General features: G+C 35.5%; 2 protein-coding genes across 3 annotated transcripts; both read right to left on the reverse strand.

Annotated features, from left to right (window-relative positions):
* Positions 1-640: 640 nt before the first annotated feature.
* Positions 641-5,457, reverse strand: LOC116127635 (probable GTP-binding protein OBGC2). Of its 2 annotated transcripts, none has more exons than XM_031413280.1 (10): positions 5,310-5,457; positions 4,590-5,062; positions 4,392-4,445; positions 4,034-4,137; positions 3,529-3,606; positions 2,507-2,707; positions 2,314-2,421; positions 1,600-1,674; positions 1,245-1,465; positions 641-1,024 (listed from the first exon to the last, which is right to left on the reverse strand). In XM_031413280.1, the coding sequence occupies exons 1-10, from the start codon at positions 5,399-5,401 to the stop codon at positions 964-966; spliced, it is 1,467 nt and encodes a 488-aa protein (XP_031269140.1). In that variant the 5' UTR covers positions 5,402-5,457; the 3' UTR covers positions 641-963. The 2 variants fall into 2 exon arrangements, with proteins under 2 accessions (XP_031269140.1, XP_031269139.1); XM_031413279.1 differs by having other exon boundaries at positions 4,034-4,117; positions 4,354-4,445.
* Positions 5,458-6,560: 1,103 nt separating this feature from the next.
* On the reverse strand, positions 6,561-10,179 carry LOC116127533 (glucose-induced degradation protein 8 homolog). Its single transcript, XM_031413187.1, has 7 exons — positions 9,873-10,179; positions 8,876-9,017; positions 8,184-8,331; positions 8,024-8,099; positions 7,792-7,903; positions 7,470-7,561; positions 6,561-7,164 (listed from the first exon to the last, which is right to left on the reverse strand). Exons 1-7 carry the CDS (start codon positions 9,903-9,905, stop codon positions 7,120-7,122), a joined length of 648 nt encoding a protein of 215 aa, XP_031269047.1. The 5' UTR covers positions 9,906-10,179; the 3' UTR covers positions 6,561-7,119.
* Positions 10,180-12,507: the final 2,328 nt, after the last annotated feature.

A 12,507-nucleotide genomic window follows, 5' to 3' on the forward strand; every position in this document is an offset into this window, starting at 1 on the left:
CAAGTGCAATCCCTCTTTTCATCAACTCTAAAAAGCTCTATGATGGTTAATAAAAGCCGATTTCTGTCGACTCTAGCCCCTCAATATTATTTTAATGAGAAAATAGTGTAGAAATTGTGATAATCTAATTGAGAATACAATGAATTCCGCATGTTTTCGTAGCAATGAAAACAATAAATAAATAAATAATGACAATGATAGTCTAAAATCATTGAACCTAGACGTATTCATAAAATGGTTGCCAAAGCCTCACCGCTTTTATTGCGAGTCCACCGAGGTTGACTTGAACATGTATGGGCTAAGCAACTTTATTTAAACAAAGAATTTTCATTCAATTCAAGAAATTGTTTCAAATAGTTTAAGCATCTGAAATTAAAAAGAAGAAAAAGCAAAATAACATGCTCAATACGATTGACCATAATTTCTGAAAGGTTTCCAAATATTTTTGTAAATCAAACTCAAACCTATCCATTGTTAATCCATTTCTAGTCATCTGATCAATCACGCAACAAAATCTAGACCCGTAGGCAACCATGGTGCAAATATTACAACCATTTAAACACATGAAAGTGGCATTTTACAACAATACAAAATTAATCAAATAACATAAATTATCAACTAGAAACTATCTACAATGCTATTTAAGAAGTCAAAAAATTATGTTGGACTCAATCTGTTTCCAAGTATCAAAGATATGAAAATTACAAGAAATTAGCCAGGATGATTTTATGTACAGTTTCTGATAGAAGGTCAAAACTTTGACACTGATGTGTTCCCGTTTGCACTCTGAAACTTTGGAGTGGCAAGAAGCTAACATGGACTGAAGTGCTCATGCACTCTAGCTAAATCATTGGTAAGATTCACTAGAAAAAACAGTGACTTCGTCAGACCACAGCAAGTTAAAGGCTTTTACAACATTTATACTCTCATGGAGACACTTAGTTCTTGTGCTTCATTGGAATCTCAGCATTTTCTTAAGGCAGCCCTAATCTCCTTCAACATCTCATCAACCCTGACGCCTTTCCTGCAAAAAAAAAAAAAAAATACATAAATACAAAGCCTTCTAATTTCACAGAAGAAAACAACACTGCATTTTATTTTCAACGGCTACATAATCTAGTGTTAGGCCTAAAAATACTAGATAATTATTGTCAATAAGTACTCCCAAAAGGAATATACGTTCAATTTGAACAACTTCCTTATGAAGCAAAACCAAACATCATCTACACCCAAATTAAACTTACAGGACACTAACACCAACAACAGCAAGGGGGCGTGGATAGTCTTCAATATCTTTTTCCCTTTTATCTTTGTTTGCAGTCCCTGAAGATGATATATTTTCTTTGCTACTTTCAGTTGACAATGATTGTACAGCATCCTCCGAGCTCATTCCTGTTTCAGAAGTTACCTTATCACTTCCAATCTTCAGTATTTCATCAGTCAAAGATGTAAGTCTATCCTTCGCCTGAAACAGAAATCAATAATCTCTCATCATCATGTGTATAAGAAACAAGATTGATAAGATCAGGAAATTCACATAAACTTAACAACAGTACTAAGAAAGGATCCAAAAATTGAAAGAGAAACCCAGAGCCACACCTCAGGAAGGTCAATCTTGTTGAGAACCACAAGATATGGACGTTCTAGGTAATCAGGATTGTACATCCGTAATTCCTACATAAATGACAAATTAAACAGTTTGAGAACAGCAGAAAAATTGAAATAAACAGGATTGAGGATGGACCAAACAATTCCATGATGATTCATATTATGCAGAACAGTATTTTCGAACGTAATAGGAAGCAGTTATCACCACAGATACACCAAGAAGAATTGCCTGGTCAACAATAGCATAAAACTGTTTCATATGCGATTAATTACAAATTTTCAAGGGAATTTTTGTGGAGATGTAAAATATTTGTAAACCTATGAGGATATTGATATTAGGCACCCTAGCTCGAAAGGCAAGACATTAAGAACAACAGCCTTTTTAAGATAAGTATATAAGACCAAGGGCCTATACTAAAGGTGGGGACCCACTTCGTAATCTGAAACCCCCAACAATAGTAGATTGTTGGCATCAAAATGACAATTCTCAATGGAACAATGTCTACTTACACCCAGGTATAAAGACCTCAAAATATAAACTTGGAGTTGATCAGCCACTGTGTCTCTAATGAGTAACCACTAGCACATGACAGTAATTCAATCAATTCAACCCTATTTTTTCAATAGGAAAATAGAACCAACAAGATAATATGCTGAGAAAATAAATAGATGTAAGCCAACAAACATATGATTTTAGGAAAATACTTCTTTGACAGTTCTGTAGTCATCCACAGGATTCTCAGCAGCTGCATCAACAACGTGGACCAATAGGCGAGTTCTCCTCAGGTGCCTCAAAAAATTCCGACCAAGACCCTGAAGGAGAAGGATGACAAGGTTTTACTTTTAGCAACTAAGAGCTTCAGAATGAACAGTCGAATGAAATTGAATCGGATAATACCTTCCCCAGATGAGCACCTTCTATGAGACCAGGCAAATCTGCTAATGTTGCTTCAGATGAAAATCTCCCTGCACCTAAAGTTGGGTCACCATCAAGGCGCCCAAGGTTCGGCATCAATGTTGTGAAAGGATAGTTGGCAATATCAGGTTTTGCATGTGTTATAGCTGCCAAGAGTGTGGATTTTCCAGCATTTGGAAGTCCCTGCAAGAGCAAGTAAATGCAATATCTAAAACCATAATATACCTCACCACAAGGTTTACCACTGAAAAAGTATAACAAAAAGCTACCCAGTTCTCCTACAAATGTCTCAAGTTATTTCTTCCTCGTCCATTAAAAAAATTGACTGAGATTATCAAACACAGGGAAAAAAAGCTACAGAACCAACCTCTTGAGCTTAATCCAAGGCAGTAACCTAAGCCACTCAAACAGTAAGCTACTATTTGATCCATTTACCATAAGTCTAGAGTCAACAATAGGTAACACCATTCTTCTTATCCTCAAGTTTTTTATGTAGACACAAAACATGGTCAGTATTCTTCAGCCCAAGGCTGTTGACTAATTGAGAGCTGTAACTGCAGGCAGATGTATCAGGCTCAACGTAAAAAGTACGGACCAAAATGTTCCAATAAGAATCAGATAAATACAGGTCAATCTGGTCCCAAGAAATTTTATATTTTGAATTCTGTGCCACAAGCTATGACGAGATAATATAAGTTTAAATATCAATTGCTTCAGAGTTAAATATGAGCAACCATCTCCACTTTCACCCCAGAAATTTTAACAGCCTGAGGAATACTTATTAAGAGAACAAACCCATGAGACACCCAACTGCAGAAGATATATATATATATACACAAAAATAGATATAGATTTTCTCTATGCATAATATATACACACACACACACAAAAATAGATGTAGATTTTCTCTACACATAATATACACACACACACACAAAAATAGATATAGATTTTCTCTATGCATAATGTAAAACTTGTTTAAGAGAATAGAAAGGAATACTTACAACTAAACCAACATCAGCAACAACGCGTAAAATTAACTCCAGACTAACCTCCTCCCCAGGCTGACCAAGAATTAAAACCTGAAATACAGATAAGAAAAAATGTTTACCATTTCTTTTAGCAAAGAATGATGTAAACATTGACTAACCACACATTACATTCTAATGCATCTACCAATATTGAAGTATAAGATTTCTTCTCAAGCCAGTCCTTCAATAAAAGCAGATCTACACAAGAGGGCCACCATTGACATTAAAGAGATGTAATGGGACAAGGTGAATGCATATATTGACAGCAGATAATGAATAGTTTGCATACTCAAACAAGGCATGTGTAGATGAATTAAAACTAGGCTGATTCATGTATCATTTCCCTGGCTAAGAAAAATTTCGATATATTTAACATAGATTTGCGCTTGAAACGCTGAGATTTTACACTACTAAAAGGAGTTCCACCCTACTATAGAATCAATTTATTAAACAAAGAAAATATGAGCAGTAACTCTACCTTATCACTATCATCTCTCATCACATTTGTGGTTAAAGCCATCATCTTTTTCCTTCTATGCTCTGGCATTTCTAACAAGCTAATCTGCAACAAACCAACAAAATCTAATAAAACTAGATATCAGAATGAATATACAAGTCAAACAGTGTGCTAATGAAATGATATTTTAAACAAAACAAGAGCTCCAATCTAATAATTTATCTCAGGCATATTCTAGAAATCTTTCAAACTAATAATAACTCAAATCCCGACACCTGAAACCATATCATTTATCAGTGAAATATTTACTTAATTTTATAAATTTTAAATACAAGATTTACCCCCCCTTGTCCACCCCTTGCAACAAGTACTTCATCACCTGGATGGGCAAGATCAGCCAACAACTTCCCTCGCTTATGCTTTACAACTGTACCTGTCAAACCAATACATAAAATACAATGAGAGTACATAAGGAAGGGTCCAAAACATTCTTATCATTAACTGCTCAGCAGACCAGTTTTGGGATATTATCCAGAAAGGCAACTATAATATATAACAATGAGTGAAACGTACAAACCTACAGGCACAGGAATTCGCAATGCTGGGGCAGCAAGTCCATCATGTAATTGGGAAGATAAAACACCCATGGAAGCAACATTTCCACCACGTTTTGCATTATAGCGGCTTTTCTTGTGAAACTCCAACAATGTGTCTTTTCCCTCATCAGCATAAATTACTACATCAGCTCCAGGTCCACCCATGGGAAGGATAAGTGATCCATCAAAATCTCTCTTATATAAGCTTTTCTGTCTTGCTTTTTCCTTGGCTTGCTTTCCTTGTGATTTAGCCGCAGTTGGTTTGGGCAAACTAAGGATTGCACCGTGTCCCCCATCTCCTGAACGAACGGTGATGATTACCTGATCAAAATACTTGTGTGGTTCACTAATTAATGTAGCAGGGCTTTTAGAAGAAGATTCTTTGGTGCTAGCAAGCCGGCAGTTGATAGTATAATATCTCAAGTTTTGAGAATTGACTCTCTGTCGACTAAACCTATAAATAAGGCGTCAAGTGAAAAAGCTAAGGAAATTAGAAGAGACTCTCAGTTAGAGAATTAAGCGATACAAAAATTCATGAGAAGTAAAACACCTAAAAATTACAATAATAAACCCAAACTCGAGAACACTTTTATTTATTTCTTCGAAATTTCCAGTTTAATCGTTTGAAAAGAGAAGAGAGAAGGGACAAACTCAGAATTACAAGTAAAATGAAATTTTGCGAGGAAAATTGAACACAATACCTTCTAGGAATAAAAGGATAGGAGAATAGTTTTTCATTATAACAGTGTAGACTTAGATACGAAGACGACGGTAAGGTAGCCATAGAGAGCATTATCCCCAGTACCAAAACAAAACAGAGGGAGATTGTTTAGGCGGGACTCGCTCAGATATTTCAGGTTCGAGTCCATATGTCTTTTGGAACAATTTGAAGCCATTTTAATGCCAGGCTCGCCCAGATATTTCAGGTCCGAACCCATATGTCTTTTAAATATTAGAAACTGTGACGTATCTAGGCCCAAAATACTGCGGGCTTTAAAGCTTAAAATTGACGATAACCCGATGTCCCAAATGACATGGAGGACTCCACTGCAGTCTGCAACCAATCGTATTAAATCTTTGAATAAAAGCAGACCGACAAATTTTATCTCTCCCAAGTCTGATTCTGATGTGATAGTTGAGTTGGTAAACCACATCACACTTAAGATACTAAATAACTTTTATTAAATACGAATGGTCAATTCTTAAAGATGAACGATCATTCTTTTATAAAAAGCGATCGTTCATTCATAAAGAATAGTTGTTCTTTATAAATAAATCAATCATTTATTATGAAACAACCATTCTTTAGAATGGCAAAGCTATTCCTTCTTATAGAACAGTCATTCCTTATGAAGAAACAATCATTAAAGGTTATTCGTCCCTAAGGAACGACCGTTCATGTTTAGTCGAAGTCGTCAGTTGACATGGTAATGTCAACTCAAGTGCTACGTCGGATTTGTGAGAGAAAAATTGTAAGATCCGTTTGTTGATGTAGTATTACTTTAAATCCTTACTTCGCGAAATCGTTAAATTTTACATGTCCTACATATTTGAGGTTCACAAGGAACGAAAAATTGGTAAGCCAAACGAAAGAATTTTGATATATTAGGTGTATGAAATCAAATTAATTGAACAGATGTGTCAGTAATCATGTTCCCCTTTTAGCCTTCAATTACGATCAGAATTCCGCACCTCAACAGTTACTGGATTAATCCATCACTAACAAAAGTCTTTATGGTTGTGAAACTCCAACGCCATGAATGGTCGGATTAGGGGTAAGCAGCAAGCTGAATAATGGTTTTGACTCTGTAAAATGACATTGGCTGTCAAGCATTTCGAATTTTGATCGGGTTCATTCCCCCACTATGACTAATTAATTGCTTCTGTTGGATAGGCCTGGAATCTGGAATCCACAACGACACTATTTAAAGCTCAAATATCAACATTACAGAATTACACACTTATACATGAATATATTTATAAACCACTCAGTAACTTTTTGTTCTGAGATAAATGTTACAGACAAATTTCTTTAGGCTTTTTATAGTGAGACTGAAGTCAGATACATAATCTTTACTTTTCAACACTGCTTCAGCACTAGAGATAGCGAAGGAAAAACTTTCATTAAACAACATAATAACTGTAATTCCTAGGTTCTGTCAAATAAAAAACTGACATTAAATTACAAATTAATCTTAATTCCTAACGAGCAAATCAAGCAACAATATACAAGCCAGACCTTGGATCAACTAAAGCACTAAAACAACCAATCTGCTGCAGAGTTATACTCAGCAGTCAGCTTTACTTTCCTTCTGGCCAATCATGAGAAGCATGCCTCCGCAGGCCCGTAGCAACAAACGAGGACATGAGACAGCCAGCCCCACAACTTTTACAGTTAGGCACAAATGATACTGTCTATCCATGACCATATCATATACAACAAACCAAATTGGCAACAAGACATGAGCCTTCGTGGTACCTAGCTAGCAAAGCTCAAAATACTTCAACCACTCAACTGTTGAGAAACTCCTTCAGAGAGAATGGAGGAAGCCCATCCTACAAAATTAGAAACCAAGAGAGTAAGGCATTCACTTCATGGCACAAATACTTCAAAACATAACACAGCTGCCTCAATCCTCATACAACGTCCACAACAGGCTTTCCTTCTACAAAGATATAATCTTTCCTTGACATTCTTTCCAGACACGCTATGTGTAATATCAAACCACAAGGAATACACAGATAATATATATAAAAGGAACCAATACAATTGAAGGGAAAACCAGTCAAGAAGCTACTAAAAACGAACAAGATATCACAAAAATTGAGCTAATATAAGAAATCTAAAAACATTTTAAGACCTTGCTGAGCTCTTGATTTAAACACTGTCTGACTGCTGTTGTCTGTTGTATGAGCCTTTCCATTGCTGCATAGCTTTGACAGTTTGCTTGTGCTGACATTATACAGAAGTTACAAGGAAAGAGTACATTAAATTATTGAATGTAGTACACCTAAACAATAATTTGAGGAATGTGACCTTTGCAAGAAGAATAGATATTTGTATGGTTCAAGACAAAAATAATAGTATAACATTTTTATGCAAGAAGATACTCATATGTAACATTTCTTTGCATTGAAAGTAAATATCTGAAATGCAGAAGAAGAATAACACAGGAAACAAACCAAGAATTGCCCGGTTCAAGCTATCTGCAACATGCTGCCGATATTCCAAACTAAGCAAATGAAACATTGGGGATTTCTCTGGTTCTTCATAAGCAAGCAGAGCCATAAAATCCTAAAGGAAAAAGCAAACTGTTTTCATTTCTCTCCCGATTAAAAAAAAAAAAAAAAAAAAAAGAAGGAAAAGAAGTTCAATAAATATCTATCAGATAATTTGCATCAAGAAGATACATACTTCAAGTTTTTCAACATATTTTTGAACCTTCCCAAAAGGGGTCAACTTGGTTTGTGCAAATTCCAAAGCTTCTGTGCTGCCACAGGCATTAAAGAAAAATTAGAATGGGAATTGTCTGATTCAAAAATATTTTCTGCAGATATTATTGTAATTTACTCACCATTTCCTAGAGATGACAAGCTCAACAAAATGTAGGCTCAGAAGATCAAAATGCAAGTCCTTATTTTTCTCTAGTAAGTCGTCTGCCAGTTGTTCTGTTAATTCAACGGCCTTGAGTGCATTCCCTTCTAATGCAAAGTGAAGAATACCTGAGAGTACATACTGCAATTAGCCCATGACAACCATCCAACTGAATCTATGAAGAAATTTTAATAAAGTAGCACCATAACATATAAGGAAAACTACAAGCAATATACATCCATATCTCACTGCATAATTTCAAAAAGACAATCACATACTCTAGCAATAAACATTGATAAACTGATGCAGCTGGATAAACCCATTCTTGTTTGTTCTAATTCTCCAGTTCCCTTTAAGTTATGTCTTACCAAAAATATATGAACATATCTCGATACTTAATTGGACTAGTAAAACTCAGCACTCTGTTATATTAAGTATATACTGGGCATATGCAGCCAATTAGTGAGGTAAACAATGAATGACATATTTCAATGTGAATGACCAAGATGCTAATATGCATGTACCACGCAAACACACAACTTTATCCACCTTGACATCCATACAATTAAACTGTCATCCAAAATGAAATTTATAATTTTAGGACTTCTTCTATGCATTTTACAGACATGCAATTCAAATGCACAGCAAATAAGAAAGCAAAATTTCACCTACTTTTCCTTTTCTCCATGTCCTCAAGACAATCAGCAGGCTGCTTCATCCCAGTACAGGAAATGAATGAATCCACAGTTTCTTTATAGCAATTATGCACAAGATAAGATAGGACAATATTGTGGATGTCATTGTCATTGATGGCCTACAAGAGACAAAGGAAGATAAAACCCAGATGTTAAAAAGAGATAAGCATGCTGTAGATATGTTTCTATAGAATGCATTAACAAGCATTTTTTAGTGCCGTTCAGGTGTTTCATCATGGTTACAAACAAATATACAAAGGACGCAAAACAAAAATTCTAGAGTTGAAAGTGAGATCTTTGGAAAAGCCTAAGTCGGTGATAGAAGCCAAGAAGCACTAAAAGTTCCCAAGAAAACATTTAGGTTTAGTTCCACAGAAGATGAAGTCAAATGATGATTTGACGACAGCCCAACAATCGTAAAACTTTTAACTCAATTTTGTGAAAATCCTTCTTTTTAATCTATTTAGTAGCATACTTAGTCTTATTTAAATCCTATAATAGCTAACCTAAAGGCCTCTACCTGCACTCCTGCCCTTGAAGTACTCATCTAATGTCCATCATAAACACTACTTTCAGAATATAATTTCACGAAATCATGTCTAAACCGAACTCTAATTAGTTTCCAAAGCTGATAATGCTTTATATAATTAACAAATAAACAACAGAAGCCTATAATCACAATTAAAAAGTAAGCAGAACAAACTCAACCGCATTATTTCCACAATACCCAAGTTCCACTTTCATCGATAGAATAATAACATAAACTGTATTAAAAGCAAAATCATAAAACCCGAAACTAGGGTTTCAATCATTAGTAAAAACAAAAGCCGACAAATTTACCATCAATAAAATTGAACAACGATAACTGGCATGAGAGTAAATTTAAACAAAAAATGACATAACAAAATCATTAAATTATCGGAATTTCATTTTATGAAATTATACAGAAAACAAGTTAAAGATTAAAAACATACAATATTTTCGTAGTGACGAGGATCGACGTCCATGATCGAGCGGTTAATCAAATTGAATGTTGGTTGGTTCGGAAATTATATAGATTGATTGGTTGTGTGGTGAGCCCTAAATGGGTAACTCAATAGCTTGAAGAGAGGAGATGATCGAAAATAATGGAGGTTTAGGATAGTTTGGATATCTTGAGCGAAGCAGAGTGGGACAAGGAGATATCCGATCCCCAACAGTTAGTGTCTCCGCTGCGATACTACACGTGCCGTCCACTCTCCTTGCCGTCCTTATATGCGTACAGTGATGTATCAAAATTTTGATTTTAACTTGCCCTAACACATGATATATGGTCCATCGATTATTTGTTATGACATTTTTTTCTAACCATTTAATATTAATTATTCTAGATGCCCGCTACATGTGCATAAAACTGTTACTATTTCCAAGTAAGATACCATTAGTTAAATCAAGTCAACATTTAGCTATTACATTTATTTATATAATACATCATCCTATTTTTACAACTAATACATGAATAGTAGAATAGAATTTAGTTAATTAATTTTATGGATATTGTTAATAATAATCACAAGCAACATCATCTGTAAATACAAAAATAAATAAACAAATTGACATTTAAAATAAAGTAAGCAGCTAAAGCCGCACGAGTTCGAGGGGAAGCAATCGGGTTGTGAAACTAATGACCTTTTTCCACCAAAAAATTTCAAAATACCACTTTATTATTTAAAGCATAATTTTGCTAGTAAATTTCGTTGTGAAGAAGGCCATGATGATCAAAATTTTGTTCTTAGTAAAGGTAGAATGGTCAATTAATAGCAAAACAGCAAATGATGATGACTATTGGTAGGCAACCATGGTCAAGGGGGTTAGGGGTTTTGGAGGGGGGATGTCGGTGGTGCAAAAGGTGGTGGCTAGGGAAGTTTTTAACAAGGCAATCAACATAAATTGTATTGGGAAGAGGCAGTGTTTGCGCAAAAACCTAATAGGTAGACGACGACAATCAGTGGTTAATTGGATTGGGAGATGTTGGGGGTTTTCTTAGGGTGGCGCTGGTGAGTCAAATGGTGTGGTTAGAGAGGGTTGCCATTGTTGGATTCGACCAAAGTAGCTTGAAAACGTGCGGGCCAAAGAAAGTGTAGTGGCCAACAATTGGCGGAGTAGTTAGGTACGAGGTGAAAAGGGTTTTAAGTGTGTTGGCAAAGGAGAGTGATATGGTGGGGTTGGGGTCAACGTACGATGCCGTAATCAGGCCGTTTATTGGTGCCGTTTGGATTAGGGTTTTATCACTTCCAGTAAAATTTTAGCCAAATCTGGTGTCTAAAATCCAATCTGTCACCACCCTTTGCTTTAGCAGCCCCCACCCAACCAAACCCCCATCACCCTACCACCGACTTGCTCACCGTTCATCATTCGAGTGACACTGTCGTCACCACCAGTATTTTCGTTAAATAGTAAAGNTGTTACTATTTCCAAGTAAGATACCATTAGTTAAATCAAGTCAACATTTAGCTGTTATATTTACTTATATAATACATCATCCTATTTTTACAACTTGTACATAAATAGTATTTAGTTAATTAATTTTATGGATTATTGTTAATAATAATTGCAAGCAACATCATCTCTAAATACAAAAATAAATAAACTAACTAACATTTAAAATAGAGTAAACGGCTTTTTCCCACCCAAATAATGGGCCTAATGACCTTTTTTCCACAAAAAAAGTTTCAAATTACTATTTTACTATTCAAAACACAATTTCGTTAGTAAATTTCGTTGTGAAGAAAGGTATGATGATCAAAATTTTGTTATAAGTAAGGGTAGAATGGTCAATTAATAGCAAAACAGCAAATGATGACGACTATTGGTGGGCAACCATGGTCAAGGGGGTTAGGGGTTTTGGAGGAGGGATGTCGACGGTGCAAAAGATGGTGGCTAGGGAAGTTTCTAACAAGGCAATCAACAGAAATTGTATTTGGAAGAGGAGCAAAAACCTAATAGGTAAACGACGACAATCAATGGTTAATTGGATTGGGAGATGTTAGGGGTTTTCTTAGGGTGGTGCTGGTGAGTCCAATGGTGTGGTTGGAGAGGGTTGCCATTGTTGGATTTGACCAAAGTAGCTTGAAAACGCGCAGGCCAAAGAAAGTGTAATGGTTGACAATTAGCGGAGTAGTTAGGTGCGGGGTGAAGAGGGTTTAAGTTTGTTGGCAAAGGAGAGTGATATGGTGGGGTCGGGGTCAACGTGTGATGCCGTAATCAGGCTGTTTATTGGTGTCGTTTGGATTAGGGTTTTATCGTTTCCAATAGAATTTCAGCCAAATCTAGTGTCTAAAATCCAATCTGTCACCACCCTTTGCTTTAGCAGCCCCTACCCAATAAAACCCCCACTACCCTACCACTGACTTGCTCGTCGTTCATCATTCGAGTGACACTGTCATCACCACCAGTATTTTCGTTAAATAGTAGAGAGTATTTTCATTTTTACAATTAATATCATTATATTTAACAAAAATTATTAACGAAATATAACGTTTGTATAGTAAAGTAGTATTTTAATTTTTTTTAGGTGGAAAAGTGTCATTAGGCCATTAGTTGGGTGGAAAAAAAAATCGTTTACTCTGT

Source organism: Pistacia vera, unplaced genomic scaffold (genome assembly GCF_008641045.1).
Source record: "Pistacia vera cultivar Batoury unplaced genomic scaffold, PisVer_v2 Contig192, whole genome shotgun sequence".
In the NCBI taxonomy this organism is placed as follows: Eukaryota; Viridiplantae; Streptophyta; class Magnoliopsida; order Sapindales; family Anacardiaceae; genus Pistacia; species Pistacia vera.